Source organism: Schistocerca piceifrons, chromosome 7 (assembly GCF_021461385.2).
Source record: "Schistocerca piceifrons isolate TAMUIC-IGC-003096 chromosome 7, iqSchPice1.1, whole genome shotgun sequence".
NCBI lineage: Eukaryota > Metazoa > Arthropoda > Insecta > Orthoptera > Acrididae > Schistocerca > Schistocerca piceifrons.
Window position 1 is genome coordinate 120,060,276 of NC_060144.1, and position 21,096 is coordinate 120,081,371.

At 43.1% G+C, this 21,096-nt stretch overlaps 1 protein-coding gene and 1 pseudogene across 1 annotated transcript in view; one reads left to right on the plus strand and one right to left on the minus strand.

Annotated features, from left to right (window-relative positions):
* Positions 1-21,096, minus strand: part of LOC124804845 (geranylgeranyl transferase type-1 subunit beta) — a 52,615-nt gene that overhangs the window by 21,445 nt on the left and 10,074 nt on the right. The window contains exons 5-6 of the mRNA XM_047265195.1: positions 12,837-12,947; positions 12,571-12,700 (exon numbers count right to left, since the gene is read on the minus strand). Coding sequence (XP_047121151.1) covers positions 12,571-12,700; positions 12,837-12,947 — 241 coding nt within the window. The remainder of the gene's footprint in view (positions 1-12,570; positions 12,701-12,836; positions 12,948-21,096) is intronic.
* Positions 2,715-2,831, plus strand: LOC124709276 (annotated as a pseudogene).

Consider the following 21,096-nt stretch of genomic DNA (forward strand, 5'->3'; position numbering starts at 1 on the left):
TTATACACCAGCGTTGAACCCCGGCGCCACTTTAGAAAACAAACCCCAGAAAAAATGCATTTTGGAGAGATCTTTGATTTGCAGCAATATCAGTGCTGCATATTTTCGTATTATGAATGTATATAGTCGATTTCCACCAAATGCAGAACGTTAGTTTCCGAAGCATTGAAATCGAAATCGCCATGTGTTTTTGTAAGCCAATCATAGTTCTTGTCACGTGATCTCGCCAGCTGATGATAACAGACATTCATCGCATTTACATGGGGCTCCCAAAACCTGATTTCGTAAATCGATCTCCCAATACTGCTCCTGGGTGGTCACGTAACACTTCAAAATCTATTCTGGAAATCCGCTTCTGGTTGCCAGTTTTCCAATTCCGCAACCAATTTTCACTGCCATGTCAACGCAGCCGGTATTGAAACATGCTTCGGCTGTCAGGTTTTGTCTTGTTTTTAAACATTTCGGCTAATATTGACAGAGTGGCTTTTTGTACAATGAAAAACAAGTAGAAATATTAGACTGAAGCTGTTTACACCTCGTCTAATTGAATAGAAACAGCATCAGCACACTGACTAAATCATAAACTACATTTGCTGTTCCCAGGTTCTGTAGTTAACTGGGCTTGCAAATCCACTTCAGACCTTAACACGGGAACACGACAGCGAAAAACGGTTTCCGAAATTTGGTTTTCACCTTCTGGGAGATGTGTCGCATGTAAAAGTAGTGATTCAGAGCATAGGACAAGTGATGTAGTCAGTCTATAGCAACATACCTGTTAAGTAGTGTGAACACACAAATAGGAAAAGTTAATGTTTTAATTTAATGTACATAGTGTAGCTAAAAGAAAAGCTAAATTTCACATACAGTATTTGTCTTTTATGCATGTGTTACACATTGATATATCACACAAATGGGCTAGTAAAATTTTAAGTAATGACGTAAATGCCTAATCTTCTGGGTTTGAAATTCTTCTACGTGGCTGGTCCTCAAAGTGATAAACTTCAAATGAAAATCAAACGCTCTGTGATTTAAGAAATTCAACGGCACATTTGCACACATAACATAGCTCATATTGTGTAAAGTTAAATGTACTCTGAAAGTAACACTTTTCAAATGACCAATTGCAATATTTTCCCGTGACCTGTTACAATTCGTTTCAGCAGATGTCAGAGAGTGCCAGAAAACGGCGTTACTGTGCCTGCAAAGTCACAATGACGTAGGTAGCCCATATGTTCGTACGTATAAGGCATTAAAAGATCTTACACTACGTCATAAACGAAACTGGGCATCAGAGGATCCTCCAAGAGCATCAGAATTTTGTAAACCATACTAAAATCCAGATTCACAAAGAAGTAGGCCACAAGGTGATATTAAACATTTCAGTGTGGTTTTCGGAATGCAAATTTTCTTGAAGTACCAGTACTGTATTATCTCATGATTAGTTCTATGGCATAATGCCATATGTCGCAAAAGATAACAATGTGCACTTGACACTAGCCAATATTGTTTCAAATAAATTGACAGCCTCAGCAGAAAATATTAATTAATCACATTTTTTTTAGCAAACTCATACAAATAACTTCATTGTTTCGCAGGGCAATTAATATCTGACAGTCAAAAACCTGGAAACAAAATAAAGGAAGAAAACTGAGACTAATAAGATTTTTTGTAATTAAGTTAATATTATAATTCACTTTATAGTTCCCGGCCACGGAAATCTGTTTCGTTTTTGGGAGAGCTGTAAACCAAGAGAAAACAGCAAAATCACTACACATAAACACGATTCAAATGGAGATTACCGCTCATCCCACTACAACTCAGATTGCTCTGCGTGCGCACGTATCTGTCAACTTGGGTGCGTCAGAAAAACGTTTCCGGGTAGCACCTGGCTGCTTGTTGCTACTTCTGATACAGCTCGTGTCTAGTTACCTAGGATACAGCTAACAGCCACACTTCAAGTAGCCAGAAGCATGAGAAGGTACTGCTCATACACAACTCAACTGCACATGCGTATAAGCCCACTGGCAACTTCTCACACCAACCTAACGTTAACCGTTGTGATATCATGCCCATCGGAAACAGTTTGTTATGAATTACTGCATAGTCTTCATCCTAAAGCATTCGACACAGTTTGCTATTGGCAGGCGCTTGTGTGTGTGCTGTGTTTTGTTGCTGCAAATGGCGCATTTCCTTTGCAATTTAAGTTTTACTTATTTGTTTCCTCGTTTGTTTTATTGCTGCAGTATTATTTGCAGTAACGGGCTAAAGTAAAATTCTTTGTTAGAGTACCAGTTCTTACTGTCAAAACTACAAAAATTTAACTGAAAACTAAAACAATGAAAAATTCCCAGAATTCTTAAAAATTCCCAGGTTTTTCCCGGTTGTCCCCGAGTCAATAGTCAGTTACATTAGTCGACCGGAGCCTACGTACAGGAAGTTTATTTTGTGCTTATCATTCTTCAGTTCACCATTTCCAACACTGACAAAGTACTGTAAACAGACAGTTATCAACATTAGTCAATGTACAGTTGCCTGTTTACTGTTCTTTTCATACTGGTAGGTTATGACTTCGTGGAGGGACATTGCATCTTTGGAGAACTTGCTGATTCACATTTGTGTTATGATGAAGCTTTCTGAAATGCCACTGCTGCTACTTGTTTCTACACAGGAAGGTACCCAAACAGACAATTTCATAGTGTCCTATTATTCAGCTGGGCAACGGCCTTGCCACAGTGGATACACCGGTTCCCGTGAGATCACCGAAGTTAAGCGCTGTTGGGCGTGGCAGGCACTTGGATGGGTGACCATCCAGCCGCCATGCGCTGTTGCCATTTTTCGGGGTGCACTCAGCCTCGTGATGCCAATTGAGGAGCTACTCGACCGAATAGTAGCGGCTCTGGTCAAAGAAAACCATCGTAACGACCGGGAGAGCAGTGTGCTGACTACACACCCCTCCTTTCCACATTCTCAGCTGAGGATGATACGGCGGTCGGATGGTCCCGATGGGCCACTTGTGGCCTGAAGATGGAGTGCTATTATTCAGCTATGTTGATCATTGACTGAGGGATAGGGGGAAATCTTGTCAGCTGATACACATCAGGCAGGTGCAAGGACGATGACATGAATCCCTGACTATGAAGAAGATGTTATCGAACTTGTAATTGCCAATCCATGAACATGCACACATGCAATTGTCTGTGCAATTCATACAGATCACAAGTGGCTGACGGGTTCTGTACAGTGTGCACCTACCTATTCCCATTCCACGACCAACCAGTTCAGACTATGAGACAGACTGATTTTAAACTACAACAATAATTCTCACAGTGGTTCTTCTTAAAATGTGTTGGTGTCCCCAGTTTTCCAGACCTCATGCTGTTTACTTATGAGTCAACTTTCACAAGGAAGGTTAATTTTAACTTTCACAACAGCCAATGTGCTGTTGAATATTCACGCACTAAGCAAATGAGAAGTTACTAAGTTACTAGGTGAGACTCTCGGTCAACATTTTGGCTGGAACTCTTTGGAGATAATCATATTGGACAACACATCTTACCAGATTGTTTCAATGGTACATGGTATTTGAACTTTCAGAGAATACCTTGTCTGAACTTCTGAAAGACATTCCCCTCCAACTGCGTGCTAGTTTGTGGTTTCAGTATGACGATGGTCCAGCGCACTTTGATTCTCTGGCCGTAGCATATCTCACAAACAACTTCAGGCAGAGAGTAATTGGATGGGACTGCCTAGTACCTAGGCCTGCATGATTCTCGGAACTCACTGCTCTTGATTTTTTTCTCCGGTGTTATGTGAAGTCTCTTTGTGTACTAGTACCAGTAGGAGCAGTACCCAGCTTACGAGCATGTCTACACAACATTTGATACCAAAATCAGATGAGTGTGTGGAATTTTAGAAGAGAATCAGACAAAACACGATTTGGTACTGCACATTATGTAACAAGTTCCCATTAGTGGTCATCACAGTTAACATTTACTCTAAAGTAGCGAAGCCACAGATTCTGTTTACAGTATTCAATTGTACTGTTTTGTAAATAAAAGTTTTCCGAACCACAGTATTCTGGGATTTCATTTACCCTACTAACTGCATAAAATGTACAGTGCTGCAGAAACTTTATTTCACATTTCTGGTGATAAGTTTCTTACTGTAAAAATATTTCAAATGTCATCATCTGCAACTCACAAATTTTTAGAACGTCATTCTGTAACACCCTGTTCAATAGGAGATAATTCAAGATGCAGCAAAAGCAGAAAATGAAAATTCAGCGTTGAATTACCTATTGCATGATTGTGTGTATTAACTCTGCTTATGAGGTTTTATTTGCCAAAAGTTCAATTTAATATCAATCAAGCACTAAGCATACAAAGCTGATTGTTGCATTAAATACGTAACATTTCTCCTGCAATTGAAACTAAACATCATTACTTTATTGGCTATAGAAATCAGCTGTTTGATCACCACAACTTCCCACAACCATTCGTGACATGCATTACCAACCACATCCTTAAAGGTTGGAGCGAGTGTGGCCCCTTGTAACACTTTACCCTTTCACATAATCTATAAACACAGTTTTATCACGTATGAGTTATTAATGACATTTTTCAAGTTCTTCCCTGGTTATGTAGACTGTGATATTGTTAGTTTCCATCACTATTTGTTGTTCTGTTTTTGTTCTGTTTATGTGAGCTGTAATTTTTATGCAAGAGAGCACTGATGAACAACTCCATCAGGAGGCAAGTTGGTGTGTCCAGGAGCTATTTTGAAGTTAATACTAAGCCTTTACAATAATCTTTAAAGTTTTTGGTTGGTTTTGAGCACAATGTGCTTTTCAGGGGATGAGATAAAAATACTGTCTGTCTTCTACAAACTCTGTTGTCTGTCTGACACTCCCAGTAGCAAGTCTATCCTACATACATGGCTGCAGAAACTGATGAAATTTAGCAATGTTCAAATTAATGCTATTCTGTCAGTTGTCAACACATTTTGACAAATGAGGCAACATTTTTTGCACCACTTTCTTCAACTTTTACATTCTGCTGAAATAACTGTATTTCAGTCAACAGGGTTTCAAGATAAGCACATAATTCATAGTAGTTTTTGGAAATTTGAAAGAGCTGTATACTGGAAAAAAAACCTCTGTTAAGAATTTTTTTAAACAGAAGTATGTTTTTCTACATACACATAGTGTCTTAAATTACAGTTTTCATACAGAATCTTACTGTTTCTTTGTGTGGTAGATCTTGAAACAAGGTTCATTACGTGAAGCAAAACCACTTTGCTCACACTGGTAACACGTTTTACTGCAAGAGAGTTTCGTAGTTTCTTTCTCACACTTGGAAGTACATGATATAAATGGGCAACACTTTTTACTTACAGATGGTAAATGCTGCAGAAAATCCCTCTTATGTCAATATACCTACAGCTCAACTTTGTTCAGTGTTATCACTAACTAGGTGCACATTGTTGTTGTTGTGGTCTTCAGTCCTGAGACTGGTTTGATGCAGCTCTCCATGCTACTCTATCCTCTGCAAGCTTCCTCATCTCCCAGTACGTAACCGCAGCCTACATCCTTCTGAATCTGCTTAGTGTATTCATCTCTCCCTCTACTATTTTTACCCTCCACGCTGCTCTCCAATACTAAATTGGTGATCCCTTGATGCCTCAGAACATGTCCTACCAACCAATCCCTTCTTCTACTCAAGTTGTGCCACAAACTCCTCTTCTGCCCAATTCTATTCAATACCTCCTCATTAGTTATGTGATCAACGCATCTAATCTTCAGCATTCTTCTGTAGCACCACATTTAGAAAGCTTCTATTCTCTTCTTGTCCAAACTATTTATCGTCCATGTTTCACTTCCATACACGGCTACACTCCATACAAATACTTTCAGAAACGACTTCCTGACATTTAAATCTATACTCGATGTTAACAAATTTCTCTTCTTCAGAAACGCATTCCTTGCCATTGCCAGTCTACATTTTATATCCTCTCTACTTCGACCATCATCAGTTATTTCGCTCCCCAAATAGCAAAACTCCGTTACTACTTTAAGTGTCTCGTTTCCTAATCTAATTCCCTCAGCATCACCCGAGTTAACTCGACTACATTCCATTATCCTCGTTTTGCTTTTGTTGATGTTCATCTTATATCCTCCTTTCAAGACACTGTCCATTCAGTTCAACTGCTCTTCCAAGTCCTTTGCTGTCTCTGACAGAATTACAATGTCATCGGTGAACCTCAAAGTTTTTATTTCTTCTCCATGGATTTTAATACCTACTCCGAACTTTTCTTTTGTTTCCTTTACTGCTTGCTCAATATACAGATTGAATAGCATCGGGGAGAGGCTACAACCCTGTCTCACTCCCTTCCCAACCACTGCTTCCCTTTCACGTCCCTCGACTCTTATAACTGCCATCTGGTTTCTGGACGAATTGTAAAAAGCCTTTCGCTCCCTGTATTTTACCCCTGCCACCTTCAGAATTTGAAAGGGAGTATTCCAGTCAACAGTGTCAAAAGCTTTCTCTAAGTCTACAAATGCTAGAAATGTAGGTTTGCCTTTCCTTAATCTAGCTTCTAAGATAAGCTGTAGGGTCAGTATTGCCTCATGGGTTCCAACATTTCTATGGAATCCAAACTGATCTTCCCCGAGGTCGGATTCTACCAGTTTTTCCATTCGTCTGTAAAGAATTCGGGTTAGTATTTTCCTGCCGTGACTTATTAAACTGATAGGTAATTTTCACATCTGTCAACACCTGCTTTCTTTGGGATTGGAATTATTATATTCTTTTTGAAGTCTGAGGGTATTTTGCCTGTCTCATACATTTTGCTCACCAGTTGGTAGAGTTTTTTCAGGACTGGCTCTCCCAAGGCTGTCAGTAGTTCTAATGGAATGTTGTCTACTCCCGGGGCCTTGTTTCGACTTAGGTCTTTCAGTGCTCTGTCAATCTCTTCATGCAGTATCATATCTCCCATTTCATCTTCATCTACATCCTCTTCCATTTCCATAATATTGTCCTCAAGTACATCACCCTTGTATAGACCCTCTATATACTCCTTCCACCTTTCTGCTTTCCCTTCTTTGCTTAGAACTGGGTTTCCATCTGAGCCCTTGATATTCATGCAAGTGGTTCTCTTTTCTCCAAAGGTCTCTTTAATTTTCCTGTAGGCAGTGTCTATCTTACCCCTAGTGAGACAAGCCTCTACATCCTTACATTTGTCCTCTAGCCATGCCTGCTTAGCCATTTGGCACTTCCTGTTGATCTCATTTTTAAGACGTTTGTATTCCTTTTTGCCTGCTTCATTTACTGCATTTTTTTATTTTCTCATTTCATCAATTAAATTCAATATTTCTTCTGTTACCCAAGGATTTCTACTAGCTCTAGTCTTTTTACCTACTTGGTCCTCTGCTGCCTTCACTACTTCATCCTTCAAAGCTACCCATTCTTCTACTGTATTTCTCTCCCCCATTTTTGTCAACTGTTCCCTTAAGCTCTCCCTGAAACTCTGTACAACCTCTAGTTTAGTCAGTTTATCCAGGTCCCATCTCCTTAAACTCCCACCTTTTTGTAGTTTCTTCAGTTTTAATCTACAGTTCATAACCAATAGATTGTGGCCAGAGTCCATGTCTGCCACTAGAAATGTCTTACAATTTAAAACCTGGTTCCTAAATCTCTGTCTTACCATTATATAATCTATTTGAAACCTGTCAGTATCTCCAGGCTTCTTCCATGTGTACAACCCTCTTTTATGATTCTTGAACCAAGTGTTAGCTATGATTAAGTTATGCTCTGTGCAAAATTCTACCAGGCGGCTTCCTCTTTCATTTCTTACCCACAATCCATATTCACCAACTATGTTTCCTTCTCTTCCTTCTCCTACTATCAAATTCCAGTCACCCATGACTATTAAATTTTCGTTTCCCTTCACTATCTGAATAATTTCTTTTGTCTCATCATATATTTCTTCAATTTCTTCGTCATCTGCAGAGCTAGTTGACATATAAACTTGTACTACTGTAGTAGGCGTGGGATTCATGTCTATCTTAGCCAAAATAAGGTGTTCACTATGCTGTTTGTAGTAGCTTATTCATTATTAAACCTACTCCTGCATTACCCCTATCTGTATTTATAACCCTGTATTCACCTGACCAAAAGTCTTGTTGCTCCTGCCACCGAACTTCGCTAATTCCCACTATATCTAACTTTAACCTATCCATTTCCCTTTTTAAATTTTCTAACCTACCTGCCTGATTAAGGGATCTGACATTCCACGCTCTGATCCATAGAATGCCAGTTTTCTTTCTCCTGATAACAACGTCCTCTTGAGTAGTCCCCGCCCGGAGATCTGAATGGGGGACTATTTTACTTCCGGAATATTTTACCCAAGAGGACGACATCATTATTTAACCATACAGTAAAGCTGCATGCCTCGGGAAAAATTTCGGCTGTATTTCCCCCTTGCTTTCAGTCGTTTGCAGTACCAGCACAGCAAGGCCGTTTTGGTTAGCGTTACAAGGCCAGATCAGTCAATCATCCAGACTGTTGCCCCTACAACTACTGAAAAGGCTGCTGCCCCTCTTCAGGAACCACATGTTTGTCTGGTCCTCAACAGATACCCCTCTGTTGTGGTTGCACCTACGGTACAGCTATGGCAAGGTCTATGGTTCATGGGGGAGAGGTGCACATTATCATCAACAAATTCAGCTGTAAATGCTGTGATGAAGGCAGTCACTGTTACTCTATGAACTGTAAAACTAAAATGCAGTTGACACTCTTATTAGCAGTAGATGAATGTACAACAGCCTCTACCATTTGACCTTTTGGTGCCAAAAGACATTGCACTGCAGCATCAACACCAGCCTTGTTCATATTGCAATATGATACCTGAACTAACTTCAGTGTAACTGTGCCATTCTTTCTGATGTGTGGTTCAAATTACAGTATTTGCATTGTAGACATCAAATAGAGATCTGTCATGTATTCAGATTTCATAGCCAACACACTGTCTCTGCATTGCTTAGAGGGAACTAATGAGAAACTGAATGCAACAAATGTTGAAAGGTCATGGGGTGGCACAGAGCTAATAGGAAGAGATAGGTCCTACTCTGTGGCCTGGGCATCATCCAAGGAGGAGTGAATGAGAAAACACAAGGAACACAATCCAGGGAAGGGAAATGGAGATCTTGGCAGAGGAAACCAAGGCACATTTCAACTGGCCATCCCATTTGAGGGCAGGAATAAGGACGACGATGACACTTCTAATATGTAAAGAGAATGGGATGTATGAGATGATCAGGGACTTGTCGAATGGAGATTGCATAGGAGACCAAGAGCTGGCACCATTGAATCTGAAGAGAGAAGATCCCAGCTTGACTGTTTATGGGACTAGTCCGAAAGGCACCAGCGGCCAGATGCACACGATGATGATGGACTACATCTACTAGTTTTAAGGCTGAGCCATAAACCTGTGGCAACCATTCTCCAGTTGGAATGAAAACAGTGTCCAGTAAATATGGATAAATGTAGCACAATCCACACACCAAGATAAGTGGGCAAGGAAGCAGAGTGTGTTAAGCTTCTGCCTACAGCTAGTCTTCAGCTAATGAATATGGAGCGGCAAAGTCAGCTTTCTATCAAACAGGAGGCCCAAGAAATAGGACTGTACAACAACTTCCAGGTGCTGGTAGCTAAGTAGTTCCGCGTCAGGATGGAGCTTGGTATGATGGCAGAGGTGCAAGACCTGTTTTTTTGTAGGAGAGAATCTGAAACCAAGGGAAGGAGCCCATGCAGAGGCCTGCTGAATGGCTCTCTGCAGCTGGCATTTTTGGAGCTTGCACTCAGCAGAGGGTACTAAAGCTGTACCAAATGAAAAAATCATTGACATACAATGCAGGGGTGACTAGTGGCCCAACAGAGGTCACAAGACCATTTGATGACGATGAGGAAGCGAGTGGCACTCTAACCCTGATCAACCGGTGGGACAAAAACTGATGAATAAAGATTGGTAGTGGGCCTCAAATGCCCCATTCGTGGAGGATGAGTGATGTTGAATGCCTTATACAGGTCAGAAAAGATTCCAAAAAGTTTTGTAGATTGTCCCTCTAAAAACTGCACTGATAGGGAAACAAAAGGTCCAGTGATTCAAGAATTCAGCGTAACATGTGGGCAACCATCCACTCAAGCACCTTACGGAGTATGTTGACGCTATCTTCCCATTCCGAGGGGAAGGCACCTTGCAGCCAAAGTTGGCTGAAGACCCTGAGGAGATGTTGCCTTTGTGGACCGTTCAGGAATTGGATCATTTGATTGTGAATTGAATCTAGGCCTTGGGCTGTGTCGTGGGATGAGGCACTAGCCTGATGTAGTTCCTAGTCAATGAAGAGTTCATTATAGGATTGAGACTGGTGGGGAGCGATATACAAGGGAATGTCTTCAACTTGTCACTTCTGCAGTAGACAGGAGGAGGACAACAATGCTGACACAAAGTGGGTCGCCAGGTGTTTTGCAAGAACTGATGAACTGGTCCAAAGACCACTCTTCAGGACAAGACATGTAACACCTGTTGATCATTGGTGGCCCATGAGACTGTGGAGCTCAGCTCACACCTGAGGTGAAGAGGCATACATTCCAGGGAGGAGACATAGTGCTCCCAGCATTCCTTCTTACTGCATTTAGAGACAGCCATCGCATAAAGTCATTTAAAAGTACTAAGATTTACCTGTGTAAGATGTCATTTGGATCATTTCAGAGCTCACTGGTGATCCTGAATAACTATTGCAATGATTTGGTCTACCGCAGCACTAGTCAATGGTGGGGGGAGCTCTTTAGGAAGGGGAACAGCACTTCCAGCAGTGTGGGTGGTCACATCTGAGACATCTTGCACAACCTCATCAATGTAACAGAGAGGTGGCAAATGTAACAGCAGAGGCATACAAGGGCCATTTGGCACTGTGAAGAGCCCAACAGCGTAATTGGTCTGTCTGGCAGTGACAAGGAAATGAAAGGATTCCCAGAAAGTGGTCACTGTCAGAAATGTCGCCATGTAATGATCAATGTATCGAAGTTACAAGATTAGAAGAAGAGGCTGTTAGATCAATAGCTGGAAAGATGTCATGGGCAGCACTAAGTGGGTGGGAGATCCATCATTCGGGAGGCACTGAGTGTGGTCAGTGAGAAGCTGGTCAATTAGAAGGTTCCTATCAGACAAAGTGGTTCTCCCCTAAAAGTATTAATTCTACAGAGTTGGCATGGAGGATGTTAAGCCTTTATGCACATCTCTTATCCAAACAGGTTTAGTTACAACAGGGTAATACATTCAGATAACAGACTTTGTTCATGAATCAAGCAATAATGTTCAAGCATAAATGCAGATGCAGCCACCAACTGAATTTTGTTCTTTTGGATTACAGCGTGCAGTACCCAATTTTGAACCTAACCCACTTGAGGGGAAAATGTGGCACGAATGTTAAATGGTTGCATTTCATTACTTTTCCATTAACTGGTGTCACACTGATGAAAATGATAAAACAATTTAAATCATTTTCAACAGTGCCCAAGGTCTTCCTAAATTCGGAGAACAATTCACACTAAATCAATGCCCCCTGAAATGAGAAAACCATTATATTTTCATAATTTCACTGCAGGAACTCTCCTCACTCATGGCATACAGGTTTCGTGCTGTAGACATGTCTAACAAAATGCTGCAAACTTCTGTAAAATTTTCATATTTTCTGGTAAATTATAATATTGATTGTATATACTTTAATGTTCTGCCATATGCTGCATAAGCAACTGCCACATTATGGTTGTTATTGCACTATGTTCGCTCTGTTTATTGTAGGTATTTTGCATGGAAAATCATATTACAACAACAAATGATTTTATGCTTGCCAAAGTAAGAGCAACAACGTGTGACAGATCACAGACACATCATGTGATGCGGCATGAACAGCTGGGCACTGGCCAACCGCTGTTAGCTAGCAGCTGAAGTCAGTTGAGGTGCAGCATTCTCTCCATTAATGCTGAACTTTCAAGCATAATGGTTCTGCAGAAGCACATAATAGTTCTAGGGTGGAAAACTTACTTTTATTACTATAGCAAAGTAAAATAAATTCCACTGCACTTCCATCAGGCAAATTTTTTTGGTATATGGACAAAATGTGGTTAGAAAATAATGGAATGTATGTTCTTGAAAGCTTCACTTTGCTTTTACAATGCACACTATTAACCACAAGATCTCAAGCATGAACAGGTTGAGTGGAAGAGAACGCTTCCTCCAGCTACTGCCACACACTACAGTGTCACCAATGGAGTCAAAGCAGTTCCTTAACAGAGCAAGCAGTCTCATTTTTGTTTTGTCAGATCTCATATTTTGGAGAAGATTTTACACATAAAATAACAATTATGTTAAAAAAATCTCAGTAGTTTGAGACACACACACACACACACACACACACACACATACACACACACACACACACACACACACAAGTATGAACACAGAAGATTTCAATGGCTTTATTTAGATGCTTCTTGCATTTCTGTGACATACCTAAGTAAGTGTGCATTGGATCTGAAGTTGTGTCAATCCATTTCGAAAAACCGCCAACAATTCTGTCTTGTGTAGAAAGTATGTAGAATCGGTTAGGCTTGTATGAGATCATATTAAAAACCCCAAGTATCTGAAAATATGAAGACATGCAACATTATTGAGGTTAAGTTACGAAGAATTACTTATTTTAGTTTCACGACAGAAAGTAAACCATCACAGACATGAAAGCTCAGACAAAAATTTAAAAAAATACTGATAAATGTTACCTTCAATGAAGCTCCAACCCAGAAAGAATAACACGTGTCATCGGGTTTATTTGGGCGTCCCTGAAATCCTGTCACCTGACGCATCAGCAGCCATTTCTTCAATCTTGAACGCTGAAATTAGAGGCCACAAATTACTGTAAGTGAAGACATCAATAAAGCAGCAAATTTACACAATCTGTCATGATAGATCTTCTCTCATAAAACAGGACAAACTATCAATTCATTAAATACTCACTCCAAACTTTACATAGAGTTTACTTATCAGCTAACTAAAGTGTAATTTTCATTGGTCATTTAATACTAACTTCAATGACAAACTGAATACATAATTGAAAAGAGTATATTATGCAAGTAATGATATGACTATAGCATGCACACAGTTCCAAGACAAAGATAATTTCTCCTCCTATCGAAGATTTAAGGATGCTGCTGGGCTGTTGGCAGAAATATAGAGATCAAGGTAAGCCAATAACTTTTCAATCCTTTCTTCCTAACCTCTCGTGTTTCTGGGAAGATCAGCAGCAATGAACATTCACATCATCAATAAACAACACTATCTCACCTTTCAAATGCCACATTTTGTCTTTAGTGCAAAGCTCACACAAAATAACTTGAGTCTTGAGTAGAAACACAGAGTGCTGAGCGAGTACATCTCTCTGTGCTGAAGGAGTGCCACTTAAGTTGCCTCTCCCTGTCGTGCTGTGTTACTTTAATCAATAAAGAGCGGCCACCACAGATGTTTCTGTGATTGGTACTCTAGTCAGATACTACTGACTTTCAATATCTGTGTTTTAAATCGTTGGTGATACTACCCCAACCTATCCTTTGCAGACTCATTAGCTTTAGCTTAGAAATTCTGCAAGGTATGCATTTGTGCGACGGCTTCAGGTGTTGAACTATGACTTCTCTATGGTGCAATAGCTGTTCCCAATGGGACACTCACCACGACTGTTGTTCCTCCTCTCCCATATTGTCCCTTGAGCCACACATAGAACCAATCTCATACAGGAACACAAGTATGTCATGAAGGCCATCTGAGATCTGACTTGTCAACTCATGGGTTAAGTGAAATGATTAACCATTAGGGTTGTGTCACAATATTAAATCGAGAACGAAAGATTACATTCTGTTACGCAACACATTTGACAGAGCAGCTCACTACATCTCACACAGTGACAGCTTTGTAACAGATGGCCTCAAACTGCTGATCTAGATGGCTGGTTGGTTGATTGGGTTTGGAGGGACCAAACAGTAAGGTTATCAGTCCCTTGTTTGAAAGGTGGTCCATTTGGACGAATTTACATCTCAGAAGAGTCATAATGGTAAAAAAAAAAGTGCTGTCATGTTGTCTACAGGGAAAACAAAAGGAGGGAAGTCAGCAAGTGGGCAACCATAGGCTAAGCTAGAGGTAGGGAATATCCCACCTATGACACAGTACAGGCAAGACCCCGTGCTATTCAAAAGTGTTCAACCACAAGAATGTAAAAGTGCTTATTGTAAAAGGAGACTAACCAAATTGAAAAAGTGATAAAAACAGAGTAAAAGGGAGAGAAAAGAGGATCTTGGCCAGGGAGGGGTGTCAGGGATCTCCAAACACATCTTCCATTGGGAGACACCTCAACCCTCACTGCCCTGTCCGTAACTCCAGAGGAAGATTAAAAACCTTACAACTGAAAATACAAACCACTTTCACGGAGGAAACTGGGAACCAGTTCAACCCTCTGGGAATCGTCTGTCAATATTAAAGGTAAAGTGCGGGTAAGTCTGTACTTAGTACGCAGAGCCAAAAGAAGGGGGCATTCCACCAAAATGTGGGTTACTGACTGGAAGGCTCCACAACCACAAAGTGGGGGTGGCTCATTACGCAAAAGAAAACCATGGATCAGCCTGGTATGGCTGATGCGGAGACGACACAGGGTGGTCGAGTCCTTTCAGGAGAAACGGAAGGAAGAACGCCACGGAACAGATGTCACTTTAAGCGCACTAAGTTTATTAGACAGGGAGGCAGCCTCCCAAGAGTTGGCCCATGATTGTGAGAAGTGGGATTTCATATGAAGCTGTAAATCCGTCGCAGTAGGGGTTACAGAGAAAGTGGGGTAAGTGACTGCTCCCCAGCCAAACGATCAGCAAGCTCATTACCTGGGATACCCACATGGCCAGGGACGCAAAGGAAGTCAATGGAACAAGCAGCATGGTGAAGCTCAGCAAGACAGTCATGGATGACAGAGACCAAGGGATGGCAGGAAAAACACCAGTCAATAGCCTGAATGCCACTCACTGAGTCCATACATAACAAAACACAACTGAGTTGGGACTGTTTAATGAAGGTAAGGGTCTGAGAAATTGCCATCAATTCCACAGTAAACACCCCACATGCAGTTCACAGGAGATGATTTTCCATGCCATCAGAGGACATGAAGGCATATCTCACATGATCAGCAGATTTAGAGCCATCGATGCAAAAAACAACAGCATCCCGAAACTCCCATAAAATTCAGCAGAAAAAACAATGGAACACCATAGAGGGAACGGAATATTTCGGACCTCGGCAGAGATCCATCCAAATCCAGTGCCAAGGAACTAATCACGGGGAGGTGTTGGTGAGGGAATGTGGGAGACAGGACAAAGAAGGAAGCTGAAAATCACGGCGAAGAGATGCAAGGTGGAGCCCATCCGGTAAACCCGCCCAAGGGCGGGAATCAGGCGGGCGACGTCCTTGGTCTGGGAACAGGGTAGAATAGGAAGGATGAGTGGGAGAGGAACGGACAGCGATTGGGTAAGATACCAGAAGCTGGGACCGCCAAACAGAAGGGGGGGGGGGGGGGAGTTGGATCCTAGCTTCAACCAGGAGACTATCAACAGGGCTAGTAGGGAAGGCACCGGTGGCCGAACGGATACCACAATGGTGGACCAGATCCAGGAGGTGCAGTGTGGAAGAAGCAGCTGAACCATAAATTTGACAACCATAGTCCAAATGAGACAGCACTAAAGCCCGATAAAGGCAGGGAAAAGTGGAACGATCCACACCCCAAGAGGTGTGGACAAGGAAGTGAGGGACACTGAGTTTATGGAAACATCCTATCTTCAGAAGTCCGATATGAGGCAGCCAAGTGAGCTTGTTGTAAAAAGAAAACCCAGGAAACAAAACTGTAGGACCACAGGTAATCATTGTGCATCGAGGTAGAGCTCTGGATCAGGGTGGACAGTAGTATGGGGACAGAAGTGGACCACCTATGATTTTAAAGGTGAGAACTGAAACCCGTGTGAGAGGGTCCACGCAGAGCCACGCCGTAAAGCACCCTGGAACTGCCGCTTTGCAGAGGCCATCAAAGAGGAACTAACCCAAATGCAGAAATCATCCATATACAGAGCAGGGGTGGCTAAAGAACCAATGGAAGCCTCAAGTCCATCTATAGCAATGAGGAAAAGAAGTACACTCAATATGGATCCCTGTGGGACGCCATTCTCCTGGGTTCGTGGAGAACTAAAAACAGTACCAACCTGAACCCTGAATGACTGATGTAACAGGAACTGGTGGATAAAAATCGGGAGTGGGCCCCGGAGACCCCGCTCATGAAGTGTAAGTAAGATATGATGGCGCCAAGCTATGTCATAGGTCTTGCGAAGGTCGAAAAATACTGCAACCAAATGGCGGCGGAATAAAGCCTGCTGAACTGCGGATTCCAAGCGAAGTAAATGATCGATCATAGACTGCCCTCTCAGAAGCTACATTGGTAAGGGGACAATAGATCCTTAAATTCGATGACCCAACTGAGCCAATGGGCTACCAACCATTCAAGTATCTTGCAAACAACGTTTGTCAGACTAACTGGCCGATAGCTTTTGGCAAACAGAGGGTTCCTTAAGGACAGGAACCCTCCATTGAGAAGGGAAGTCACCCTGGAGCCAAATACGGTTAAGCACCCAGAGAAGATGGTGTCATCATGGTGCACTGAGATGCTGAAGCAATTGGTTATGAATGGAGTCTGGGCCAGGGGCTGTATCATGAGAAGAAGAAAGTGCGGAAAGAAGTTCCCATTCAGTAAAAGGTTCATTGTAATATTCTGACTGACAAGGGGTAAAACATAAGGCGGAAGCTTCGGCCCACTGTTTCTGGTGAAGGAAAGCAGCCAGACAAGAGGCTGATCCTGATGCTGCTGCAAAATGGGATGCATGACGTTCCGCAAGAATCAACGGGTTTGTGCAAAGGCCATCAGGGAGGGCAAGGCCTGGGAGGGTAGACTGCCGATAGCAACCTTGGAGAGAGCGAAGTGTAGCCCACACCTGCAACATAGGGATAGTAGAACCGAGGGAAGAAACAAAGCATTCCCAGCACACCCATTTGCTCCATTTGATTAAGTAACAGGCTTTGGCGCGGAGGCATTGAAAGGTCACATAACTAATGAGGAGGTATTGAACAGAACTGGGGAGAAGAGGGGTTTGTGGCACAACTTGACAAGGAGAAAGGACCGGATGGTAGGACATGTTCTGACGCATCAGGGGATCACAAATTTAGCATTGGAGGGCAGCGTGGAGGGTAAAAGTCACAGAGGGAGACCAAGAGATGAATACACTAAGCAGGTTCAGAAGGATGTAGGTTGCAGTAAGTACTGGGAGATGAAGACGCTTGCACAGGATAGAGTAGCATGGAGAGCTGCATCAAACCAGTCTCACGACTGAAGACAACAACAACAACAACAACAAGATTGGCAGCGGATGGGTGCCTCTTAAGATGTTGCAAAGCTCAACAGCAATCACGGATGGCAATGGCAATGGCCGTTCTCCACCACGGGACTTGCCAGCGGCGAAATGGTCCAGATGAGTGTGGGATAGCAAGGCTAGCAGTGCAAACAATCACATCAGACACGTCGCCTAGGACGTCATCAGTACAACCCAACAAAGAGGGAGAGAAAACGACCTGTGCAGTATATACAGGCCAATGTGCGAATTGGAAAGACCAACGAGGTAACCTGTCTGTCGTGGTGAGGGAAGGAAGCGAGAGTACGGGGAAGCAATATATTCAGTACCTCATCTAGAAACGCACCCTCTCAAAACATGGACAGCAAGCTACACCGCGATGCAGAGCGCCTCTCTTGCAAAGTCTGCCACTTGAGTTTGATAAACATCTCCGTAACGCTATCACGCTTACCAAATAACCCTGTGATGAAACGCGCCACTCTTCTTTGGATCTTCTCTATCTCCTCTGTCAACCTGACCTGGTACGGATCCCACACTGTTGAGCAATACTCAAGTATAGGTCGAACGAGTGTTTCGTAAGCCACCTCCTATGTTGATGGACTACATTTTCTAAGCACTCTCCCAATGAATCTCAGCCTTACCAACAATTAATTTTATATGATCATTCCACTTCAAATCGTTCCGTACGCATACTCCCAGTGTTTGTTCCGCTATCATATAATCATACAATAAATGATCCTTCTTTCTATGTATTCGCAATACATTACATTTGTCTATGTTAAGGGTCAGTTGCCATTCCCTGCACCAAGTGCCTATCCGCTGCAGATCTTCCTACATTTCGTGGGAGGGAGGAGAAAGAGAAAGATCAATGGCAGAAAATATACCATGACCAGCACTGAAACAGGTAGGGGAGCAATCATTAAGGCGGCACAAGTCGTAGTCTGCAAGAAACTGGCCTATGAGAAGACCCCGACTAGATGGAAATGCACTGCCCTCCAAGGGATGATGAGATTAAAATCCCCGAGAAGGAGGAAGGGAGGAGGAAGTTGCTGAAAAGGGCAGTTAAGGCAGCAGGTGTAAGAGTCCTGTCAGGAGGGAGATAAAGATTGCAAACTGTGACCCCAGAGTCCAGGTGGACCCTAACAGCAACCGCTTCCAATGTAATCTGACGAGGAATCCACGTGCTAGCAACGTCCGTATGGACCAACGTACAAATGCCACCAGAGGCCCACAGGGGGGCTGACCCAATTTTGACAGAAAGCATGGAACCCATGGAGGGCCAGCAAGTGATCATCAGTAAAATGTGATTCCTGTAGAACCACACAAGCTGCAGGGTAAAACGAAATAAGGGATTTCAACTCCGGAAGGTGACGGTAATATCCATTACAATTCCATTGGATAACCACAGAACAATGATTCAAATGGGGGGTGAACAGGCTAAAGCCAGTCATGCCTCCGGGTCACCAACCATCACCGACAAGGAGGGGGTGACATCCATGGACAGCAGGTCAGAGTCAGGTTGCGAAGGTGGGAATGGGATCTCTGGCGACACCAGAGGTGCCTTGTCCCGAGACTTATGTTTCTTCTTCTTTTCTGTTTGAGATCGAGGAGGGCTGTGCTGCAAAAGGGAGCCAGCTGCAGCAAGATCTGGAAAACAAAGAGAGCGGGTGACCTGGGGGCCCACAGACTGTGGTTCTCATGGTCATTGTGTGGCAGTAGACCTTTGGCTTGGAAGGTGCCTGGAAGAGGGGTTCTGGGATGGGGCGCCCTTGACCGGCAGATGCCAAAGAAGAGGGACACTTCTCCGGCTGGGGAAGGAGAGCGGCACCCGGAGGGGAGGGTGTGGGAACTGCAGGGGAGGGGGGGTAGGAGAGGGGTTCAGGACTGGGGTAAGGAAGGGGGAGGAAGGGGTGAAGTTGTAACTAAAGCACAGCTAGACGTCACTGACACAGGATGAAGATGTGCATACTTCTTATGAGCCACAGTGTAGGTTAGACGATCAAGGGACTTATACTCCTGTATCTTCTTTTCCTTCTTATAAGCCGATAAACCATAATCTCAGGGAGGGTATCCCCTTCAAAGGCCAGGATAAAGGCGCCAGTATCAATGTGATTGTCCTTCGGGCCCTCCTGCCTGAACATGCTCAACAAAGTGAACACCCCGCCGTCCTAGAATGTCCCTAAGTTCTTCATCAGTTTGAAGGATGGGGTTCCTGTGAAAAATTACACCTTGAACCATATTCAAAGACTGGTGGGTGGTAATGGGACACAGGAATTGTGCCAAGATGGTCACAGGTACGAAGAGCTGCAGACTGGGCAGCTGAAGCATTTTTGATCAACAACGAACTTGACTGCATCTTGCTCAGAGAGTCCACTTCGCCAAACTTGTCTTCAAGTTGTTCCACAAAAAATAAAGGTTTGGTATTGGTGAAAGTATCCCCATCAGTCCTGGTACAAACCAGATAGCGGGGGAAAGGTTTGGCTCCTAGCCGAGCCTGACCATCCTCCCAGAGGGCAGCCAGGGAAGGAAAGGCTGAAGGGGCAGAAGAAGCAGCACTAAAAGAATCAGTTCCATTCAAAGAGACAGCCATACAAGAACGGCCAGAGTTCTGGACTCGTATGTGTTTCATGTGCATAGCATCCGCCCTGATACCACCCACTCCAATCAGGGGCTCTCCCCAAGGGCACCACCCAGCCACAGCAAGGGCCATCTGGCACGGCGGCCATTGCCGGAAGTTACAATGCGCCAGGAAGATGAGCAACCACTCCTAGGCTTACATGAGAAGGTCACAGCTCAAGTATGAGAAGTGTGATCCCTGTGTTTTCAGGGTGCTCAACCAAAAGGGTACATCTGATTTGATCCATTATAAACGGTTTTTGAAAGCCTGTGACTAGAAACAATAGGTTTGTTTATAAATAAATAAATCTTCCACTACCAGTCACGATTTTTCTTTATTTTACTTTTCGCACAACACGTTTTGAGAAATAATTCTCATTTTCAAGTGTGTTTTTTTTGTGTGTAAAATAAAGAAAAACTGTGACTGGTAGTGGAAGATTTATTTATTTATAAACAAACCAAAAGGGTACATAGTGACCCCACCACATGGGCTGGCTACCATGCTGGCTATGTACCCTAGCATCAGACGACGATGTGAAGGAAAAGATGGAAGGAACTAGGAGGGCACACACTGGAGACACTAGGTAAGGTGCTCTTCCCCAAATGGCTCACACTATGGAATAGAAATTTAGTAATGGAGGTCAAACCCCAGAGGGGAGCCAGAGTATCCCGAAAGGATGAGGTAATCACTCAACAATACCAAATTGCAAAGCCAACATAGCCAGGATGATAGCATGGCCAACATAAACAAGGACACCAAGAGAGGGAGAGGAGAGGGCGGAGGGGATGGAGAAAGGACAGGAAAGGAGGGGAAGGGAAAGAAAATGCAGCCCCAGAAAGAAGGAAGGCTGCAATAGCTCGGGGCCCCATGCTCACAATGCACATACTCATGATAGGACCGTGAGCTCCTTGCGAGGGGGGGGGGGGGGGGCTGATCTAGAGTTTG